The sequence below is a fragment of the Calypte anna genome, chromosome 5 (genome assembly GCF_003957555.1).
Source record: "Calypte anna isolate BGI_N300 chromosome 5, bCalAnn1_v1.p, whole genome shotgun sequence".
NCBI lineage: Eukaryota > Metazoa > Chordata > Aves > Apodiformes > Trochilidae > Calypte > Calypte anna.
The window spans coordinates 11,706,017-11,727,666 of record NC_044250.1 but is presented as its reverse complement, the minus strand read 5'-3'; the positions used below and the strand labels follow the sequence as shown (position 1 = coordinate 11,727,666).

Here is a 21,650-nt window from a genome sequence, read left to right as displayed (position 1 = left end):
AATCTTTCCATGCCTAGCTTAAGAACCTTTGGGGATCAACTTGAAGAGACCATCTGCAGCTGCCACTGACTTCAAGGGAAGCTACAGAAAATCAGAATCTGGTGCTGAAAATTCCTGTTGTGACCTTTGTGAGATCAACATTTAGGGACCTTTGCTACTGCACCTATACAGCTCCAAACATTCTGGGTTTTGCTCATATTCCTGCCACTTTTGCTGTAGTTCCTCCTTTCTCCCTTTCTAATAATTTAAGAGACAAGATGACAGAACAGATTAGAAAAATACCTATAAATAATACTGTACGTAAAGAGGCATTTACCCACTGAGTCTTAAACTGATTGCCTGATTCGGGTCTATTTTTATAAGCTTCATCGTACTTGACACTGACAATGATTCATATAAATATTAAGTATTCATTTTTAGTCCATTGCACATAAGTGAGGGTAAACTGTAGTGTGCTTTGGAGTTCTAACCTGCGGGTCCTTACTCAGGACGGAAAAAAAGGATAGGAAGATTCAGTTCCTGAGTACTCTACAATTTTGTCCTAGCGTCCTGTATCAGATAGCTTAGATGCAGCACTTTTAAAAATTTCAATCCTATTCATATTTCAAAGGGTGTTTTGTTGTGTTTTTGTTTGTTTTTAATTCTTCTTCATATAAAAATAAGGCAAGTTAACCTGACGTAAACTCTAAAGCTGAAGGGTGTGGAATATAACATTATTTTTTATTTATACCTCTTTGTTCTGTTGTTCTGATAAACAACGCTATCATTATTCCTTTGCTGTATCTTTTTTAAAAATTAAATCAGTTTTTAAAATGTTTTGTTTATTGTCTAAATATTTTGTTATTTAGAAGGCACAACAAAGCTACTTAAACAATGAAAGAAAATATTTTTTTCAATATTTGTCAATTCTAAATTCTAATGCCACTGTGTTTTTCTTATAGCTGGAGTAGATTTGACAACAGATGGTAAAGCTGTAAAACTGCCTCTGCTTCATTAGAGCCCCTGGCAAGTCTCCTATATAAGGTAAAGTACAGTAGAGGCGGATATTTAACAATATACCCTTCACAGTTTCCACTCAGATTTTGAACCAGTATTATGTGTATCATGAAGACAGTGAATTTAATAGCTAGAATGTTTATTGATCACTTTGGTGTTGGTTTTTAACACCAGAGTTGAAGTGTATGTGCTGTAAAAGGCCCCAGTCTTGCAAAGACTTGTTCTAGGGCTTTTCCAAGTTAAATTTATCCTGGCAATAGTTTCATTTAGATCACTTTTCTTTAAAGGTCATAATGCACTTTGAAATATTAAAATGTAAGTGATCAATTCTCACTTAAATTACAATATGCTTATGTTAAAATATTGATGAAGTGGCAGTCTTCAAAGACTTTAAGAATGATATTTAAATGGTGTGACTGCAAAGTGACAGACTGATAGCCCTGGAAAATGTAGGTCTTTTCAAAACAAGTTATGTGATGTGTACTTACACTGATTTGGGAACTTGCTTTCCAGTGTAGCAGAACTGTTCAGACTCTGAAGTCAAAAAGTTTTCTCTGCTTCTGCCTATCACCTACTTCAGTTTATTTTCCCATACTTTTGTGTGTGTTCCACACATTCCTTCCCCACAGAGGCTGCACAGGCATCACTAAATCACTGTACATGGTTCAGCCTGGAGTCAACTGCATGATGATGACACTACAGCTATTGAAATAAAAAATCCTAGTGTTACCACACACTAAAGTTATGGTGTCTCTGACAGCATCACTACATGTATCTGTTCCCTGCTGTCACTTTTGGTGAATTCAGTAGCCCAAAATTACCAGACAGGAACAACTGCTTAGTTCCATGTATCAGAAGATGCTGCTGTGCCTTGCACCCAGCGTATCAGTTTTGCAAATGCTGTGCAAACTGCATCAGCTTCACTAACTGCCTGGACTATTACGCAGCTGTCTGAAGTATGGAAGTCTCTTCAGCAGAGATAGATGAAAATTTGAAGTCCTGAAGTTACAGGAAGATATTAAACCTCAAATTTCACCTTTTAATTAAAAAAAACCACAATACCAAAACCAAACAACTGTAGCCACTGGATTATTGCATCCATGGAACTGTTTCACACTACTCGTATCTCCTGTTTTCATTTGAGTGTGTTTATGCCAATAGCTTATATTCAGTGTGTATTTGGCAAGTGCATTTAAAGGACTGTGCCTGTTAGTAAATTAAAAATTAGGGTATTAACAAGGCTTTGATATAAGGCAATTTCCACAATACTAAAGCAGTTCTGGACACAGGCAGAAACAATACTGCAGGCACTGGGAGATACATACAGTAAAAAAAATAATATCAGCAGGGTTAGTGTTTTGGGAATTGCAAGTTTGAACTCTCATGCCTACATCCTTTCATGAGTCTGGCTTCAGAATTGAAGATGTAGCACCTGACTGGTGGATTTCTGAGCGAGGTAGAGGTGGTGGGTGTTCCTTGGAGCTGGCTGGTGCAGCTGATAGGCTCTGTACCTTGTGAAGAATTACTGCTTTGGGTGAGCTGCTCCAGCTACACCTGAATATAGAGTAAATTCTTCTCTGAGATACTTACTGTTAGCTTGCTGGTTTTGTGGCAATAAGCATGTAGGGGTGTCAAGAGAGAGTATATAACCTTACTGTGCTATTACTGCAATAAACACGTAGTAAAGGAGAGCTGAAGAAATGCAAAGCAAGTAACTTCAGAAAAGCTGGTTTCCAATTTTGAAAATTATGTAGTAGGAAAATTTCATAGAAATTGAGGAGGGCTGAATCATACCCAAATGAGCTAATATAACGTGTTGTTTGTGTGGTCATGCCATTACAAATGTTCATTTGCTGAGCTATACCAGCCTGTCCTACCTTTGTGCTACTGGCATGCTGTATGTAGATGCTAGCTGAAAACCCTACAAGGATTCTTCAGAGCAAACATGCAACCAAGTAGGGTGCCCAGATAATGACTTCAGGCAGATCTGCTAACAAATGCTTGCTTGATAAATTGCATGAATGCAGTTGCTTGCAATCATCTGTCCAAATCTCAGGTCTTGGTTTTTTTTTTTCAGTTTCCTTTTTTTTTTTTTTTTCCTTTTTTTTGCTTTCTAGTAGGGTCACACCATATTGTGGTGTATATTTCTGTGGACATGTGTGGACTGTTCTGAATTAATTTTAAAGAACGCCTAATTAGAACAAAGCTGCCCCAGCTAAAATATCCTTTGAAGACAATAAATATGCAGTTTTAGCAGCTGCTGTAGGTGATGGCAGTACATACCTGAAGATAAATTTGTGTTTTGGAGTTGAAGATGCTACAAAATTGCTACTGAATGTCAAACTTCATTTTCTTGTCACTGACACTCACAAGGTAAAACGAGTTTCTTTTCTTAGGGGAGCAGGCTCTCCAAAAGATGTTTTCTTTAGAACAGTGAATGCACTTTTGCACTATTGATTTCCTGCTGCTTAGACATAACTAACATTTCAAGTAATCTATACAGTTGTGAAATTTACATTAGGTCTTTTAATAAAATCACTAGCACCTCTGGGACTTCTTGGTAGGATAAACACGGAACTCCTATCAGCTGAACACTGAATTTCAATATTGCTTAAGCAAAATGCAGATGTAAGCTGATATGCAACTGCCCCCCCCAAAAGCAAACTAAACCCACTACCTCTCAGCAGCTAACTCTTTCTGGTATTGGTTGAGCTATCAAAGCACAGTTAGGTTGTTCTTGATTTGACCTCACAAAGTGATTTACTGGAAAAGCCTGAGTTCACATCAGTTCTGCAGTATGCAGGACACATTCCCAAGAAGTGCTAAGGCACATTGTCACTCTTGCAAAACTCCACACTGTAAGTAATGGGGAGATCCATGCTAAAAAAAAAAGAAACAGGAAAAGCACAGTGTGGCTGATATCATGTTGTCTTAATTTTAGAGTACAGTTCAGAGGCTGCTGTGAAGGCAAGCCCTTTTGCATTGAGTGTTATGGCAATTACACAATTGTCCTTGTCCTGAAAAATTTTGCCTGGAATAAATCTGCTTGGGTCTCTGGCTGGATCCCACTAAAATCAGAGGTAGCAGTGGCAGTGGTCTTATGAGTTGGGGTGGGATTTTTCGTGATGATCTCTTAACTCCTTGCCCGTGTCCTTTGCTGCTCTAAGACATGACCCCCCTTCTGCTGGAGGTTATAGGTGCTCAGCATTTTTAGAGGTTTCTCCCTATTCATTTTTTCAAAGGCTGATATCAAATTAGAACCATTCCAATTAAAGTTTTTCATTTAATTACCAATTGGATAAGTCACAAAACTGGCTTCCACTATTTATACCTGTCAATTGATCCAGTATAATAAAGACTGCAAGAATCCAGACTGAAAAACGGAAGAGGCTTATTGGAATGAATTTTCAAAGTGAAATCTGCAGCTGAATATCTAATGCGTATCAAATGATAAGCAACCTGAACTGACCAGATATTTCTGTATTTGAATAGGGAAATTCAGGTAATATTTTAAATACGTTTTTTTCTGTGGGGAGTTTATTGGACTGAGTAAGAATAGATTTTGCCTTTGTTGTTTATAACCGAATAATCCATCTTACTGCTTCTTAAAAGGTCCATTCTTTCTCAGGTTTTCAAGTAAAAAGCCAGTAAGATATTTTAAACCTTTTCATGTGCTCACAACACCCCAGTGGTCTTGACCAAACATTTTCTAAAGTAAATCTAGCAGTGCTAAGCCTCACTGCTGCTCCTGAACCATCAACACAATTACGTAAGTGTGTGCCAGCAGCATGTGCCTGTGTTGGTAGCTCATGTGCAGCACACACAATGCTGGCTGTCCGCAGTGCACCGAAATGGGAGATTTATTGCCTTTACAGAGGGCCATTACACTGCAATTTTAATTCACTCTTTTTAAAGGGTCTTACATCATAAGCAATCACTGCAGAAAACCTTGGACTGAGATTTATTCATAATTTTCATAGCCTGATTTATTAGAGCCCCCGTTGTGTCTTGTGAGTCACGCGAAAGAAATGAAAATCAATCAGGACTTGATCCTCTCACCTTTACCTGTGTTGGGTTGTACCTTGTTCTCAGCCTGAAGGAAATGGGGATATTCCTGGAGTAAGCTATCACTACAAGTGTAGGAGTGAAGACAGCAAAATCTGAGCTATTACTGAGCACAGGAGATGTAAAAATTATTCTAGAAATGACAGTGTTCGGTTTATATTCCAGGGGGAGGGGATGGTTCTCCATAGATTCATAGATTTCTCTGATTCCATCTGATCCTAACACTCCTGTGTACCATTTGGAGTGAATCACATATTTATGTAATGCAATATTCAGCAGAGAAAGCCAAGTCAGCCTTCTAATACTGTTCTTTCCTCAGATCAAATTCAGCATATAGTAACTGAGAAGCTAATTGTAATAAAATTGCAAAGATCTTAAAATGGCTTTTCTATTAGTCTTATTCCCCAACCATCCACTGAAATTTCATAAAATCAATCCTGTACAAAATGGAAACTCAGTTTTGCCATCTACATTTGCAAGGGGAAGAATTACACAGTTGATTATCAATTAGGGACAATTTAAAAAAAAAATCTGAATACTCCTGCCTGTCCTTTTTATCATGAAATGCAGAGCTTGGATATGATTTAGCTGAATATTAATTGAAGTCATGTGGCTTGAATAGGGATGTATTCTGTAGTCCTTTGCAGTAAAAAATGCCAGTAAGATCATGAAGAGCTTTGTCAGTATTAGAGCTCTGTGTTTTGATGCAATGTACTAAAGATGCTCATGTCTTTAAATGATTATGAAAATATGGATTTGAATATGTATGTTCTTAATAAACTGCTAAGATGTACTGTGCTTCAGTGCTTTGGAATGGAAAAATGCAATGTGCCTGTTTAAAAAAGCAGTACACTGCAATTAATTTGTTATCCTGAACCATACTGCAGGAAAATTCATTTCTATCCTTGGAGTCAGTGGTAATTTTGGCACATAATTTCAATAACAGTAAGGCTGGGCCCTCTGTTGCTGATTTGCTAACATCTCTTCTTATGTGAAAAGAATGGCAGTATGTATAGACTTCAGTAAAGTACTACCATAAATATTCACAGATCAGTCACGTATTTTTAAAAATAGGAAGGATGAATACCACTGAATACTAGACTGCACAGCAGAAGGAAAAACAGGATGGAAAAATAGTTTTCTTAGGTATAGTCTAATCTGTCACATTTTTCTGAGCAGTTCTAAAATAGAAATATTAAAATTGATCCATAGATCTTTATCCTTTATCTCATGATATATCAACAGAGAATATGAGTATTTTGTTGCCTTTTTTTCCTAACCAAAACTAAAATAGCAAATGTCAAGAGAAGGGCAAAGAAAATAACTGAAGGCACATAGAAATGAATTAAAGAGAAGGGACCAAGTATCATATTGAAACCAGTCACTAAATTCATATTGATTTCAATGGCACCAAGGTTATCTTTTCAGAAGTATTTTGGGATGGTTTGATTTTTAAGTCCTTCCTCATATGGAAATCCCACTCAGCTTTGTAGGAGGTGGCAGTGATAGAAGGCATATATATATGTGTATGCATATGATGGTATGATCCATACAATCACAGCCTTGGCTAAATCAAGTAAATGTTGTAACCTAGAAACATTAAGATTAAAAAAAAAAAAAAAAAAAAAGAAAGAAAGAAAATGCCAACAGATGCTGTTCTTTTTTTAGGGTTTTAGAATAATAGAAATAAAATAGGAAATGGGCAAATGAATTTAAAAGCCTTCCTTGAATTAGAACTGCTAAGTCTGTACTAGCCAGCCATACATTTGTCAAGTGGATAACATCATCTCTCTCATCTCCCTGTGAGGCTGTGACTTCAAAGAGATTGTAAGATGTTCTGGGCAGACATTGTATCTTCCTGTGTGTTTTTTAACAAATCAAACCAATGAAGTCATGATTCTGCAGGGTTGCTATGATCTTTTTTTTTTCTTTTTTTTTTTTGGTGGTGGTGATGGTTTTAAAATTTATTACTTCTGAAGCCAGAGGGACAATTCCCAGGAGTTATTTTTGAGTGTGCTTGCTCCCACCTTGGCTAACTCAATAGGAACAGAACTTGATGTGAGCAGTGAACACTCTCTAGCTGGCATTGCAAATCTGGACAGGATGCAGAGAAGACTATACCATGCCTAATAATAGGTTATATAAGGATTTGCAGTAACATGGCTCTTGATGGGGGAAATAGGAATAAAACTGAATCTTTGGAATTATATTAATAATGAATGACAGAATGGTAGTTAACAGGTATCTATACATGATTCTATTATGCAGGGGAAACTTCATTTAACCTAGAAAGAGTCTCATTTTTCCAGAGTTGTAATGCAGCTAAAATTAGGCAGTCTTGTTAGTTGTCAAAGTATATGGTGAGAAAGCCTGCAGCCAGCTTCAGTGCAGGATTAGCTATGCCTCTGCAGGGGAGACCTTGCAGAAAGGCCCAAGATGGAAGCACAGCTCCATCAGGGCGCCTTTGATGAACTCCCTCCCCCAGGAGCAGGGTGTATGTGGGTTGGGTAAAGTGTGTGGGGCAGCCCCCCTCCTTCCTCTCCCAATCCACTCAGAGCACTGGCCATGGAGCAGCTCCCCTGTGCCCTGTGTCAGCTGCAGAATAAGGTCTCCTGTGAAGGGTGATGAATATTCCCACTTTCTGATACATTTCACAGTTGCTGAGTTTATCTGTACTGGGCCAGGGTAAAAGATGAGCAGAAATCACCCCAGCCTCTAAGCCCCAAGACGGTAGGATCAGGATCCCATAAGCTGTCTTGTACTTAAAGGATGTAATTTAGATAGAGAAAAATCAGTTTCAGTGAGAACAGGAAGGTTGAAATGCTCTTGAATGTTTAAAGAAAGCTGGAGGAAATCCCTGAGCTGTGCTTTTTTCTCATCTTTTCCCCGCTATTCTTTTTCCTGTCTCCTTCTCAGTGTCAGAAACTTGTCCTTCAAAAATCACCCACTGAGTAAAGCAGATTCTCCTGCAGGATGTGAAGGGAGAAGACAAGGAAAGGGTAAGTCAGAGTTTTGCCTTTCCTCTTGCAGATCAGAGCTGTATAGCATATGCCAGGATGGCAAGTCAAGCTGTTGAGGACTATCCATAGGACCCTAACCAGCTTTTATTTAAAAACAGTAAAAATGTTTATTTGGAAGGACTACAAAAGCTTTCCTGAGGGTTCATTAGTGAAGCTTAACTGTCCAATTTGAACGTGAGCACTAGCACAGAATTTCTGCTGAGAGCTCCTCACTCCCAAACACTGACTAACCTAACAACTGTGAATTAACACAAACACAACCTTATCCTGCTGGGGAGCAGAAGAAGGATGGGGGCCAAGATGTTAGATACCTGCAGGCCAAACTCCCCAGGAAGTCAGTGGGAGTTCTGGTAGCATAAGAACAGCATGAGCAGACATAAATATAAAGGAGACAGAATGCTAAGAAAATATTTTTCACACATTTGTGTACTGAGAGGTCTATGAAGCATAATGAGCGCAGAAGGCAGGAGCTCCATTACATCATAACTCCCTGATATGCTGCTTTAGTATCTGTGTGGTTTTCTGTGTGTCTCCATTACCCCCTTTGCATCTACTTCTGAAAAATAAATTTACAAAGCTCCCTGCAGATGCAAAAACGACAGTTCTAATAAGCTTTAAAGAACTATGTTGCCCATTTAGGTGCACAATATCCACTGACCTGCAGTGATATACAGCTGCCTGATCAGATACTTTTGAAAGTCCACCTAGATGCCTATGTACCAGGTATCTGTGAATCTGATCTTTTCTATCACCTTATTTATTACTCTTTCAGATCTCCACATACCAGACTTTGCCTCTGTTATCCAAATGAGGATTCTTTAACTGACACAGAAATGCAACACCCAATTTATCTCACACTAAGGTAGGTATCTAAGGCAATCTGTGATTTGAAACAAGCTACCATTTCTTATTACAGACTTAGAAGATCATGCATTTTTTTCAAGTGTTTCACCTTTATAAAAAGTCTGACCTTATTTAAGAAATTACCATTTAGAAGACTAGGATTTAATTAAACTCAGCCATCATTGTTTTAACAAAAAACTTCTGACTGTGTTGCACCTAAAGATGATTAGTGACTGAAAGGTTATGTTTTATCAAAGTAAGTTTAGAAACAGACAAAATTTGCAGAGTTAGCTGATTTTGCCTAACACATACAAGTGCTCTTTCAGTCTTGCCTGGCCATCTGCAGTGACATCAGATGTAATTTAGTACCAGTTAGGTGTTGATGAAGAAAAACTGTCAAATGTACCTGTAAGCAGTGTCCATCAAAATGCTTCAAGAATGACCAAGTTTGGGTAAATGCTGAGCTTCCCCTAAACATTCACTGAATTAGTGTACCAGATACAGCCCAGAGAAATCTTGCTTTATTCAGATCTGCAGGTTTTAATTTCATCTTAATAGTCATATACTGTATTCCTTTTACTTGCCCAAGTGTAACAGTATAATGGTTATGTAAACTGATGCTTATAAGAAGTTATTTTGACATACAATTTGGAGCCATATGTAAACACCAAACACATATATAACCACTACCATTAGTACAACTCTCAGATACAATCAGGATGACAATTTTTGTGGGGTTTTTCGTTTTTTTTGACAAAATAGCAACGTGAATTTAATTTTTTGAGCGACTGAATACAGCTTGTAGTTGAAAGTAGTGTACACAAGAGTGTGGTAAAGGTGGATTTGTTGTCTAACTCCTCTTTACTAATGGTTGCTTTAATATGCCATTCACTTATTAATGATGCTATCAATTACTTTACAGTAAATTAGCTGTTGTGAGTTTGAGCTCTTTTTGCAATGTGTGTGTTAGGTTCCAGGAGCATAAATCAAATTTCCATCTCTTTTTACATCCATAACCATAACATATGGCTTTTATTACAAAATGTTAAGTGTCTTATAATGTCTTCTTAATGGACAGTGTGTGGATGTGTTGGTGATGAGAGCTATCTTCCTTCATGCAAAATATTAATGCATATGGCCTACGTCTCCATAGATACAAGTTAAAGAATCAAATTTAATGCATTAAATATTCAGTATACACTTTAACTTTGCTCAGAATTTGTATTTCTCTAGTTTAACAATCCTTTAAGGGAAGAACAAGTTAGAGGAAAATCAGGGGTTGAATTCTACTAGGTATGAACATGTAATTGTGAATAAATGGTATAGCATCCACTGCAAAAAAAAATCCCAAACAAACTTAACCCAAATTACCTTATAAAATGCTTATTCCTATATGAAAACAGCCATTGAGAATTAGAAAACAGGATTCATAACCTTGCAGAGTTTGTAATATCATAATGCTTCTAAGCAAGAGGGTGTTTTAGTCTCAATTTGTATCCCTTTCATTGGGACAGCATTATCAATTTGGCTTTTGCACCATTCCACAAAATCTTGGACAAGAACACTGATTTGACTTGAAATGTGTTTTACCAGCAGATTCCTGGGCACCAGAGAGATAAGCTATTCAAATCAACACCTGCTAACATTGGGCTTGATTGGAGGAAGCTTACTAAACCTGAATGATACCCTCCAGCCTTCCCTCTCCATTTCCATGCTCCCTTGGCAGAAATCAAGGAATTAGAAGCTGCAGTTCAAAAGCATCATCCTTCCATCTCTTGGTAAATATTTTATTATTCAGTTATCTTCCATGCTGTTTAAAGGAATTCATTTAAAATATTAACTTCTTTGTTTAGGGAGGAGGTGTCCAAAGGGTATGCAAACAAGAAGCTTTAGAAATGCCCCAAGACACAACTCCAGCCTCAGCTCCAGCTTTCCCCATTCATTCAGTCTGCAGACCTGGTGGCTCCCTGCTGAAGGTCTCCACTCAGACCAAAAGTCCAGCAGCTGCTTTTCCACCACCCATTCACACATGACCAGCTTGCCTGTCCCTGCATTTACCCTTCTCTGTCATCCTGCTATCCAATTTGCTCCTTAATCTCATTTCTTTGATCCTCCTCATGAACACTGATCATCCTCCCACACCAAAGCACCACTCATGCCAACCTGGGGCTGGCAGCAATTATGCTTTAACAAAGGTATTTTTAAGAGTGGAGTAAAACCTATACAAACCAGTTTCTTTGCCAAGGCACTATCCTTCATGTTTTCCTGATTACCAATATGGGTATCCTGGGAGTTAAGCCTACTGCTGTTCCTGAAGTAAAGGTTTTCTTTACTTTTGACTTAAGAAGGGGAATTAGGCCCTAATTAATGTAATCAACCTCATAGGTAATAGCATGAAAGGCACCTACTCGGAGGAGTCAGGTGACTGTTTAAGACCATCTTTATCCATAGCTATTCTGTGAACTGCACCAGTGTGCACTCCCTTTCCAAAACAACTGCAGGCACCAGGAGGGGAGTTGTCCTTTAGTAGCCAGGCAAGAAACCTGTCAAATAGTGTCCTTTCTACATGAATGAACCCTCTCCCCTGATTAATACTCTGCATTTCCCACAAGGGAAAAGACAGAGTGAGGAGCTAAGTGAGGAACTGAATTACCCATTCTCAGAGAAGCATGATCATAAATATTTAATATGGTATGTATGAGAAAAGAGGAACAGACTCCCTTTCCAGTCCAGGCTGAGAAACTCTCCAAATCCCTGGGCCTCCCAGGCACTGCCTGCTCCCATGATCCTTTCTCCCAACTCATAAAGGGGAGAGAGCCTTAGCCTGTAAGAGGGCTGGACTGGGAGTTTCTCTTTCCCGGGAGATGACTGTAAATATCTGTGCATGGAAAGAAACAACCTGCTGTAATGGAAGTCTCCATGGCCCTTGATTAGGACCCTGCTCCTGGCTGTGGGTTTTCAGGAGCCTATTTCAAAATAAGGGTCTCTGGAAGCCCACATATGAGTACTTGAGCTCTTGCCTTGGTCTCCACTTGTACCTCATGCATGGGGCCTGCTTGAGAGCATGGGGTATGACCCCATAGCCCATGCATGAATTTTGTTTGCCCACACACATGGGTGGCTGCTCAGCTCTCACAGTGAAGATAACCCTGACGATGCTGGGAGGAAGTGGGACTGAAGGGAGGTTGGAGTGTTTTGATGAGGGTGCTGATTGAATAGCTTACCCTTGCATATCTGGAGGAGTAGGGATCCTCAAAGAGTGCCCAGATGCGGGGCTGCCACCGTCTCCAGAAGCCCCCAGACCTGCCATCTGGGGAGTCACTAAGTGCCAGGCGTTTTGTCATCTCCAGCTCCTCTTCACCATCACCAGAGTCTCCGGTGCCATCTATGTCTCCGTCCTCAGCACTGCTATCCAGGGGTGCCCCACCAAAGCTGTCCAGAGCCTCTTCGGCGTCGCGGTGCTGCCGGTAAGTCATCCAACAGCAGGGCTCCACATCGGTCTCATCGATGCCCCAGAAGGCCAGCTCCTCCTCGTATAGGGGCCCGCACACGTCCGCGGGGCAGTGCAGCTTGCCAGTGCGGTAGTAATTCAGGATGTGGGCAAAGACGCCCGGGTGCCGGTCAAAGAAAAACTCATCCGTGCGGGGGTCATAGTCGAAGTGGCTGTGGGCATCGGGTTCGGCGATCCAGGCCAGCCGAGTGCCGGGCAGGGTGCGTAGGGTGCTGCGGTAAGTCTGGTGCCTAGTCCCTCCCACGTTGATCACAATGCGGTCGCTCTCGTCGCCCTGGCCCATCTCGTCTCTTATTAGGCATGTCGCAGACTCATCCAAGCAAGCACGGCAGGCAGCAAGCCCGTCAAGGGACGGCTGCTCGGCGGCAGTCGGTGCCTAAACCGAGCCCCGATACAGGCCCGCTCCAGGGGGTGAGGGGCTCCGTCCAGCTCTGCGCCCCGGGGGCCGCTCCGAGGGGACGCCGGTGCCGGTGGCTCCCGGCGCTGCACCGCCGCCGTCTGAAGTCAGACACTCGGGAGCCGTGGTAGCTGCAGCCGCGGCGGAGGGGCAGGGGGGGGCATGCTCCGGGAGCGCGGGCGCTGCGGTGCCGGGGCGCAGGGACGTGCCGGAGGGGGAGGGCCCTTCCCTGGTTGGACGTGGCCAAAAGCACCGAAAAAAAAAAAAAAAAAAAAAAAAAGGGGGGGGGGGGATTAAAGAAAAAAAAAGGGGGGGGGGGGGGAGGGTGAAAAATCGCTGCCCACAGGTGCTCCGGGTGCGGGGCTGTGGGGAACGGGGCAGGAGGCGGGGGTGGGCGCCGGTACCGCCTGCAGCCGCTGCTGGGGTTCGGTGGGGCTATGCCCGCACGTTGCCCGCGGTGCGGGGCGGCGGCGCCCGCCGGTGCTGAAGGGACAGCGCCGCGTGCCGCCTCCGCCCCTGCGGCCGGGCCGGGCCGAGCGCGCTGCCGGTGCGGGCGGCGGGGACCGCGGCGCTGCCGCTGCTCCTCCCGCAGCCGCTGCCGGGCGGCTCGGTGCAGCCCTCCCGTTCGCCGGACAGCGCCGCGCAGGCGCGCTGCTCCCGCCCCTCCGCCGCTCGCCGGGTCCTAGCGCCGGCCGCACCCCCCGTCCCCTCGGTTCCTCGGCCGCCGCGCCCTTACCGGCACAGGGACACAGCTTCCCGCTCCGGTAACCCCGGCCGGAAGAAGAGCGGCCTCAGCCTCCTGGCGTCCCGAGTAACCTCTGGCTCAGCGGAGCGGTGGTCGCACTGAGGGTCACTCTCGGGAAGCGACGGGTTTTGTGCTGCTGCCCCGCGCTTGGCTGTGGGGAGCCCTTCCCAGAGCTGCTGAAATGAGTCATGGCTCTTGTCCTTTGCGGGCTGGACGCAATGAAGGGCAATGAGACAAAATTCAAGATTTCCCCAGGCATAAACTTCTCACACCATGAACAGAGATGCCTGGAGTTTTCATTTCCTACTGCATCGCACCTCTACAGCAGGCCCACACACCTGCTGCATTTCTCTGCCTTTTCTTCTGCTTTTCTGCTGCTCACTTTTTTCTTCCCTAACACCTAGGTGGAAGGAGGCTGCAATTTGCATTCACGTTATTATCCTTTTTTATTCTTATTAGTTTGCAAAGAATATCAAAGGGAAGTTTCACATCTACAAGAAGACCAGTTCCTGCCTTGCGAGGAGCTTGAAGAACAGCAGAGAGATGTTTGTGGAAGGGAAGCAACAGAGGTATGCTGACATGTTCTATATTTTGCTTTATTTGCATCCAGCATCTCAGGAGGAGTGGGCTTATGGCAAAGCCTGGAAAGTGGATGAATTATGGGAGGTCATTTCATGATGAGTGAATGTGGTGAAGAAACATGTAATTGAAGGGTATATGGTCGAGCAGTGCTGCTGGAATGTGGAAGTGGTGTAGAGGACCTGGTGCTCAATAGGTTAAGTCTTGAAGGAAGCCAAAGATTTGGATGTACTGGAAGAGCAGTTGAAGAACAAGTGGAGGGCTCCTGAGGAGTGAGTGGTGTGGTCAAGTTTGCAAAGGCAGATGTTTGGCCATCCACAGCTTCCTTGGGTTGCATAGAAGCATTGTATATATTTGGGGTGCAGAGAACTTTGTAGTGGGACACACCAAAGAGGTCTAAAAAATGTATTTTCCTATGAAAATGTTGACAGGTTGGTCTCGAAGATGATGGGGTAGAAGGAGCTGGGTGCTATTTGCACTTAACTTGGGGTAAAAGAGAGGGATGATCATGGAAATGGGGAGTATGTTACTGCTATCAGCAGTGAAAGAAAAAATGGAAAGTGGGTCTGTAGACCAAGGCAACCCTGCACTTCAGCTAGCATAAACTGGAGGCAGAATCTCCAGGAAGAGATGCCAGGCATCCACTTGAGCACAGGAATTGTATAGAAGGGGAAAGGCTGATGACAGAGGAAGAAATCTGAGAATCACAAGCACTGCTATCTAAAATTCTTAAGAACTGCCAGACAGAGGGCACAAACAGTTCAGTTCTGTGAACCCATGCCTGACCTTAAGAAGGGAAAAGATTGCTCATTGACAGAAATAATACAGGTGTAATATATCTGTATATACAATTGTAATTGGCTATTACTACCTCATTTAACCTTAAAGTCTCTTTTCCTTATTCCTTTCTTCATCTTCCCCTGGGAAGGTGCTGGGGAACAATAGAGACCATCTGTCACTGTTTAGCTACTGTCTAAAACTGTGACACTATGATAGACAAAAAAACCCAACAAAATCAAATCATATTCAAAGATCTAATTTGCCAACAGAAAATTCAACAGAAATTTGGTTAATCCCAACCTGTATAGTAGTATTTCTCCTCCCATAGCCTCACTGAAAAATAACAATATTGTAACTATTTTTTATTCTGGTTTATATTTGACATCTTTAAAGATTCTTTCTGGCTGCAGAATAACTACTTATGCATACTTGATACTTCAGACTAGAAGCCTCCATCTGCAGGTTCTGGGGCTCTCCTCTCACTGTGCAAAAACTTCCAAGGAATCTCCTGTGCGCATGGGATCAATATATGAATGAATCTGCCACAATCAGATGTATCTGCATTCAGTCTTTTTATTTTCAGAATAGCTGTGTGTCTTCTCCATGCCTTTAGATGTGCCTAAACTACATAATAATCTGCTGAAACAAAATCATGCAATTGGTCACTCGTGTATGGCCACTGACTTCAGTGAAGTTGAAGAACAAGGGAGTGAATGAGTGAACATTTAGGTCCCTTGTCAGTGAACTAAGTGCAGTCCTCTATGTACACCCTGTTGGGTGTCTTTCCTGCACTGGAAAGAGAAGTTAGGCAGGGAGGACTTAATGTACAGGTGTATGTGTATGTCCAGGAATTATGTAGTTTTTCTGTGATGTCATTTTAAGTCACTGTAATGTCATTTGTCATTGTAATGTCATCTCATGTAATTTTAAGTTAAATTAGTAATGAACATTACTAGGTTTTGATTTTTAAATAGAACTAAACCAATGTTAATAGTGCTGGGAGACATCAGTGGGAGGCATGGCACCAGTCCTAGGTCAGAGTCTGTCTGAAAAGGGATTCTGGTACAGCAGAGCAGGTGATGTTATCAGAGATTCTTAAAATGTCAATGAAGACATTGGCCTTGGAATTACATTTTGTTTCCTAAGATGATTCTCACAACTAGTAAGAGATTTTGATGTTCATGTACCTTGAGCTGAGGCTGACCAAAATCTTTCACAGGGACTCAAGATAATCTGTAGAGTTTAGAAAGGCCTTTCTAAAGAAAGGTCTTCTGACTGGCCAGACTTGTACAGCTCCTACCAAGGAGAGTAACAGGACTGCTCAAAGAACTGCATAAAGTCACTTGGTCTGCTTATAACCTCAGCTGTTCTTCTAAATCAACATTTTTAATGGTGACAGTGGAAGAATAGCTCTAAGTCATAGATCTATTTTAGTTTTTAAACTACCGTGTAATGGAAAAAAAGAGAATGAGCCCCCTTACTAATTTTATCTCTTATCTTAGGTCACCCTACTGTCTCCTGTGTTCTGATGACACAGGAAGAGTATGTCCTTTTTTTCACCTCTGTATCTGGTGTCCTGGGATCACCTTTGTTGTTCAATGGTTCAGCATCCCTGGGGTAATAATATATGTTGGAAGGGAGGTTGTCTTTCAGACAGACCTCTAAATTCTGTCTACAAAAAACCAGCTGTGGGTTTGTACAGTATTAATTTCTTAATCCCCCTCTTTTAGCTGAGAACTGTGGTGATTTCTAATCTACCTCCAGAGCAACTTTCTTTTCAATGGGGGGGGGGGAATGACAAAGCACATATCCCCTAATGTTACACTTAGTAACTCTTAACTTTGGAATGAAATTATACTATTTTTAAAAATTTTTATTTCTTTATTAAGATATTGTACCATGGACAGAAGATGCTAGATTGACAGATCGAAATCACAGAGTGTTGTATAGGCACAGAAAGCACATAGGGAAGCTTTGCTTCCTGCTTTGGTCCTTCACTATTATAACAAGAGTATCTAATGCTGTGCCCCTCTTTAGCCTCTTCATTCACCTAAAGTTCCTAGTGAGGACAATGACAGTTAATGAAGCACATATTCCTGAAATTTAAGCCTACCTCATCTGAGCTCATCAGCCAGTTTATATTAAAAGAAAAAGGTTATTACAAGAAGCTTGTTGCCTAATTCTGACAAGTACAGCAATATGAAGAGGGAAAAGAGATGTTCAGGGAACCTGTGACTTTGTGTGCAACTACAAATACAACTGGAGAACACATTCAAAATGTTTTAAAGCTGGAGGAGGCTGAGAGGGAGAGATTTTATTTGTAGGAGTTATAATCTCAAAATAAAAGGCAGGCAGGGCTGAAACACCAGTTTAGCAATGCTTGAATGCTGTAATTCAGTCTGTGCTGTCTTTTATTAAATTCATGGCAAGCGTAATTCAGTGCAGTTCTTTATCAGTTTTAGATTACATCATGCTGGGAGTTGCTCTATCTGTTAATATTGATCCTTGTAAATCATTGGTCTGAGGTCTTCAAATGGGAAGTTGTGGTGCACTTCAGCATGCAATGTACTCACCTTGTCCTTGAAACTCATTTAAAAACAAATGCAATTGCATGGATGATATTACTTTTTCTGAAAGGTTAGATTTACCCCTTGGAACTATCAAGAGCTGGATGAAAGCTTTCTGTGGAAAGACTGAGAATGGAGGAGAAAATGGTTGGTGCTTGATGTTGACTGAGGGAGTCATAGAAATGCTGCATATCTGAGGAGCTGTGTAGCCCAAAGCCTGCTTCAAAGGAGTCTTTCTGCTTTTAATGAGTAGCCAGAGCAGCAGAGGTTAGGATTGAATACTACCTTTTTCTAGCTAGATTTTTTTTTCTTAGTTAGCTAATTTTTTTGAGAATGTACTTCATTTCTTCAACTCTTGCTTGGCTTTGCTGTGAGCTGAGAAATCTGCTGGGCTGCATTTTATTCTCCATCCATTTGTACTGGGATAGGATTTGATTGTGAGTGAAGGTTTTTGTTTTGTAAATCCTTGCAGGATCCTTCAGAGAGAGTGCTGGATTAGAAATGTCAGTATTGCACAGATGCACATCAAACTGTGAGAGGAATAGAAGCTGCTCTGGGAAAATGGAAGTAATATTGTGATATGTTGGAGATGATCATTTGTTTTCACTCACTCCATTAGGAAATATAATCTCCCACCTGAATCTGTTTTGTTTTGCTTTACATTTATGGGAGATGTAACTGAGTGACTATGATGACAGGGATGGGACACACAAGCAAGACAAGGTGGTGGAAGGAATGTTCTGCTGCTTGCTGGAGGACTAGGGAAGTTTCTGAACTGCCTGTCCTGTAAGGGAAGAGAAAATTGCTCCTTCCTGGCAAGAGGGGTCACAAGCACTGCAAACAACTGCTGAGCTGTCTGTCCTACACCCAGCACCTGTTTGAATCCAGCATGTAGCTGGGTGCATCAGCCTCTGTGCCTCTCTTGGAGCACATACATCTGAAACTGTGAATTTCTAGCCACTTGTCAAGGCTGTAGTAAAAATGTCAGGATTTACTTTTGATGCAGCATTACCCAAAACAGAAATAATTGTTCCTCAAAAAATTGTGGGGCTAAATCAGAGCAAAATCTACTTTAAGTAACTGGAGTAAGGCATACAACTTGGCTAAAGTGCCACTTGGCTACAATATGTAGTTATCAGAAGGGTATAGATAATCTTCTTTCTTCCTGCTGATCTAGGCATGATCCAGCAAAACAAGCAGCTGGTGACAAGGACAATTCAACTTATACAGTTGGGAAGATTCATGTCAATTTGTGACAACAATGTGCTTATGGAAGCCACTAAACAGGTGTTACTCTAAAACAGTAAATGAGCACACATAGATCTGAACTATTTAGCTCCTGCCATGTACTCTAACTATAGTTTCAGAAATGGCTACTGAATTGGCTTTATTATATTAGATGACTTATTCTGCGGAGTCCTAGAAGGTCCTTGACTTTCTGAGGCTGACCTAGTCAGCTTTTTCTTGAAACAAAACCCTATTAATGCTGTCACCACATTTTTAAAAAATGTCAGCAAATTTGCAGGTGCATGAATAGAGCAACAAACACATAGATTCAGACATATGCATTTGACATACACTACGTACAGATCAGGAAGCCCATGTCTTGTCTTGAACAAGGCTTGCAGTTCTCAGTGCCTTAAGTATATCTTTTTCATGTATGTACAGAAAAATTAATGTCTGTTTCTGGCTGAGGAGTATAGAACATGCTCCATTTTATACAATAGAAATGCTTGCCTGTTGCTAGCTATTTCTATAATACATCAAAATAACGAGAATATTTATTTATTTTCTTTAAAACTGAAGTAAGAGCTTTATTTTAAATGAATTTTTCAGTTTCCACAACTGTTACTTCTTCAGCCTACTCTGGGTTTGCAATAGTGTCTGAAATCTTCTCAGACAGGCAAATGGGAAAATGGCCTGTAAATCTTTATTGTTATAAACATTTTGTAAAACTTTGGGTGTTGAAAGGTAGGAGTAGTTCAAATAAATCCCAACAATGCTGAGTCAAAGGTTTAAAGCATTTCTTAAATCCCTTGATTAACCCAGCTTTTCGATATTTGACATGAATCCAATAACTGAGATGTCTTTGCTGTACTCTTGCTTTGTAAATATTTACACAGCCATTCCTATGAAATATGACATTTAATCCTGTTGAAGTAATTCTTTGTATGCTGCATATGAAGAGATATAAAGTATAATAGTTCCAGTGATGCTAGTTAAATAACTGGCACTAAGGATGAAATCTGCTGCATTTCTTTTGTAAATAGCCAGGGCTTATACAACATAAGTGTGAGTGAATGGAAAGCAAAATCCACCTTCTGCCACAAGTGTTGGGCCAGCTGCTGGGAATGCAGATTTCCTGATCCTGGCTTGTGCCTGAGACTGTGGCTCAGCAGCTACAGCAGCCTTTTGTTCCAGTTAGAGGTGCTGAGAGCTGGATCAGGGCAAATGGTGAAAAGAGGGCACCTCTATTACTTGTCCTCAGCCATCTCTTTCTGGGATGCTCTATAATGACCCAGGGAACAGGAAGATGATCCACCCCATTTCCAGGAGCAGGAAAGCCTTTGTACCAGCCATCCAGATCACAGCTGGGATTCCTGCTAGCATACAAGACTTGCAGCAGGTTTGTATTTAAACCTTTTGGCTTCTGAAGCACAGTGACATGCTTGTTCAGAAGACACTGCACTTTTAAGCATTGTTTACTGGTTCAGTCATATTCATCTGTGAATTCTGACAGGTTTTGCAGTTGTACTCCTTGCCTCTAGGTATTCCAGAAAGAGGAAGGGCTGGGGAATAGCAAAGAAGCAGAGAAAGATCAGAATGTTCAAAATTGGCCAACAAAAAATCAGAAGTGAATTTTCCTTTACACTTGCTCAGTTCTCAAGCAAATTTGGACCTTCCTGTGCTTCTAAGGTGGATCCCTATCCTATAAGAGAGCCTACAATAGTATGTTTGTTGGCTTTCCTATGCAGGAATGAGTGAAAAGGGGTGCCCAATTCTCCAATTCATAATAAAGACCTTCTTTCTGTAGAGAAACAAGATAAACCAGGTGCCTTGAGTTGCCAATGAGTGAGTGTGAGTCCACCTGTGCCTGATTAGGACAGGCCCCCTATTGGGCATGAGCAAGACCCGGGGGCCAATAAAGGTGGGACACACACCCACAGAGCAGAGCTCACTCTTGTGTGAGGCAATGGAGAGGCCAGCAGCTCGTCGAGCCTCAGGAGCAAGGAAGGCTCCTCCTGCTACATTTGGTGGAGAATGTGAGCAACTTGTGAAGAGCTGGCAACAGGAACACTCTCCCTGAAAGGTATGACCAGCAAGCTCTTTGGATTGGAAACCCCTGAGCAGAGGGAAGCCAAGATAAGGATTCTCTCTTTGGAAACCCCTGAGCAGAGGGAAGCCAGGAGGATGGAATCCCATGAGGAAGGGTTAAATCCCGTAATCCCATGAGGAACCAGCAAGCTCTTTGGAAACCCCTGAGCAGAGGGAAGCCAAGATAAGGATTCTCTCTTTGGAAACCCCTGAGCAGAGGGAAGCCAAGAGAAGAGCAGATACAGGAGGGAGAAGAACAACTCAAGTTGGAAAAGCAGAGACTTTGTGAAAAGTGCCTGGGCTGACATTGAACGGTTTGCCTGGGCTGCAGCAGTGTGAGAAGCTAGGGTTAAATCCCGTAAGCTATAAGTGTATGTTTGTATGTTTAAGTTGTGTCAGTCTTGGGTCAGTCTTAGAAGCTAGGGTTAAATCCTGAAAGCTATGTATGTTTGTGTCTGTCGGAAAAAAAAAAAAATGTGTAAAAATCCTGTGTATGTTTGTAAGCTAGGGTTAAATCCCGTAAGCTATAAGTGTGTGTCAGTCGAAGCTAGGGTTAAATCCCATAAGCTATATGTGTAAAAATGTGTAAAAATCCCTTAATCAGTGTTGTAAAAATGTGTGTGTGTAAAAATCCTGTAAGCTAGGGCAAACCCGGAAAGCTTTAAGAAAAAAAAAAAGGGGGGGGGGGGGAAATGGGGAAATGTAGAGAAACAAGATAAACCAGGTGCCTCGAGTTGCCAATGAGTGGGTGTGAGTCCACCTGTGCCTGATTAGGACAGGCCCCTATTGGGCATGAGCAAGACCAGGGGGCCAATAAAGGTGGGACACACAC

At 41.7% G+C, this 21,650-nt stretch overlaps 1 protein-coding gene across 6 annotated transcripts in view; it reads right to left on the bottom strand.

Moving 5' to 3' along the window:
- Window positions 1-12,863, bottom strand: part of KCNC1 (potassium voltage-gated channel subfamily C member 1) — a 113,977-nt gene extending 101,114 nt beyond the window's left edge. For all 6 annotated transcript variants that reach the window (XM_030451432.1, XM_008504718.2, XM_030451433.1 and 3 more), the window contains exon 1: window positions 12,149-12,863. In XM_030451432.1, the coding sequence (XP_030307292.1) occupies window positions 12,149-12,718 (570 nt within the window). In that variant the 5' untranslated portion in view covers window positions 12,719-12,863. The remainder of the gene's footprint in view (window positions 1-12,148) is intronic.
- Between the last annotated feature and the right edge of the window lie 8,787 nt (window positions 12,864-21,650).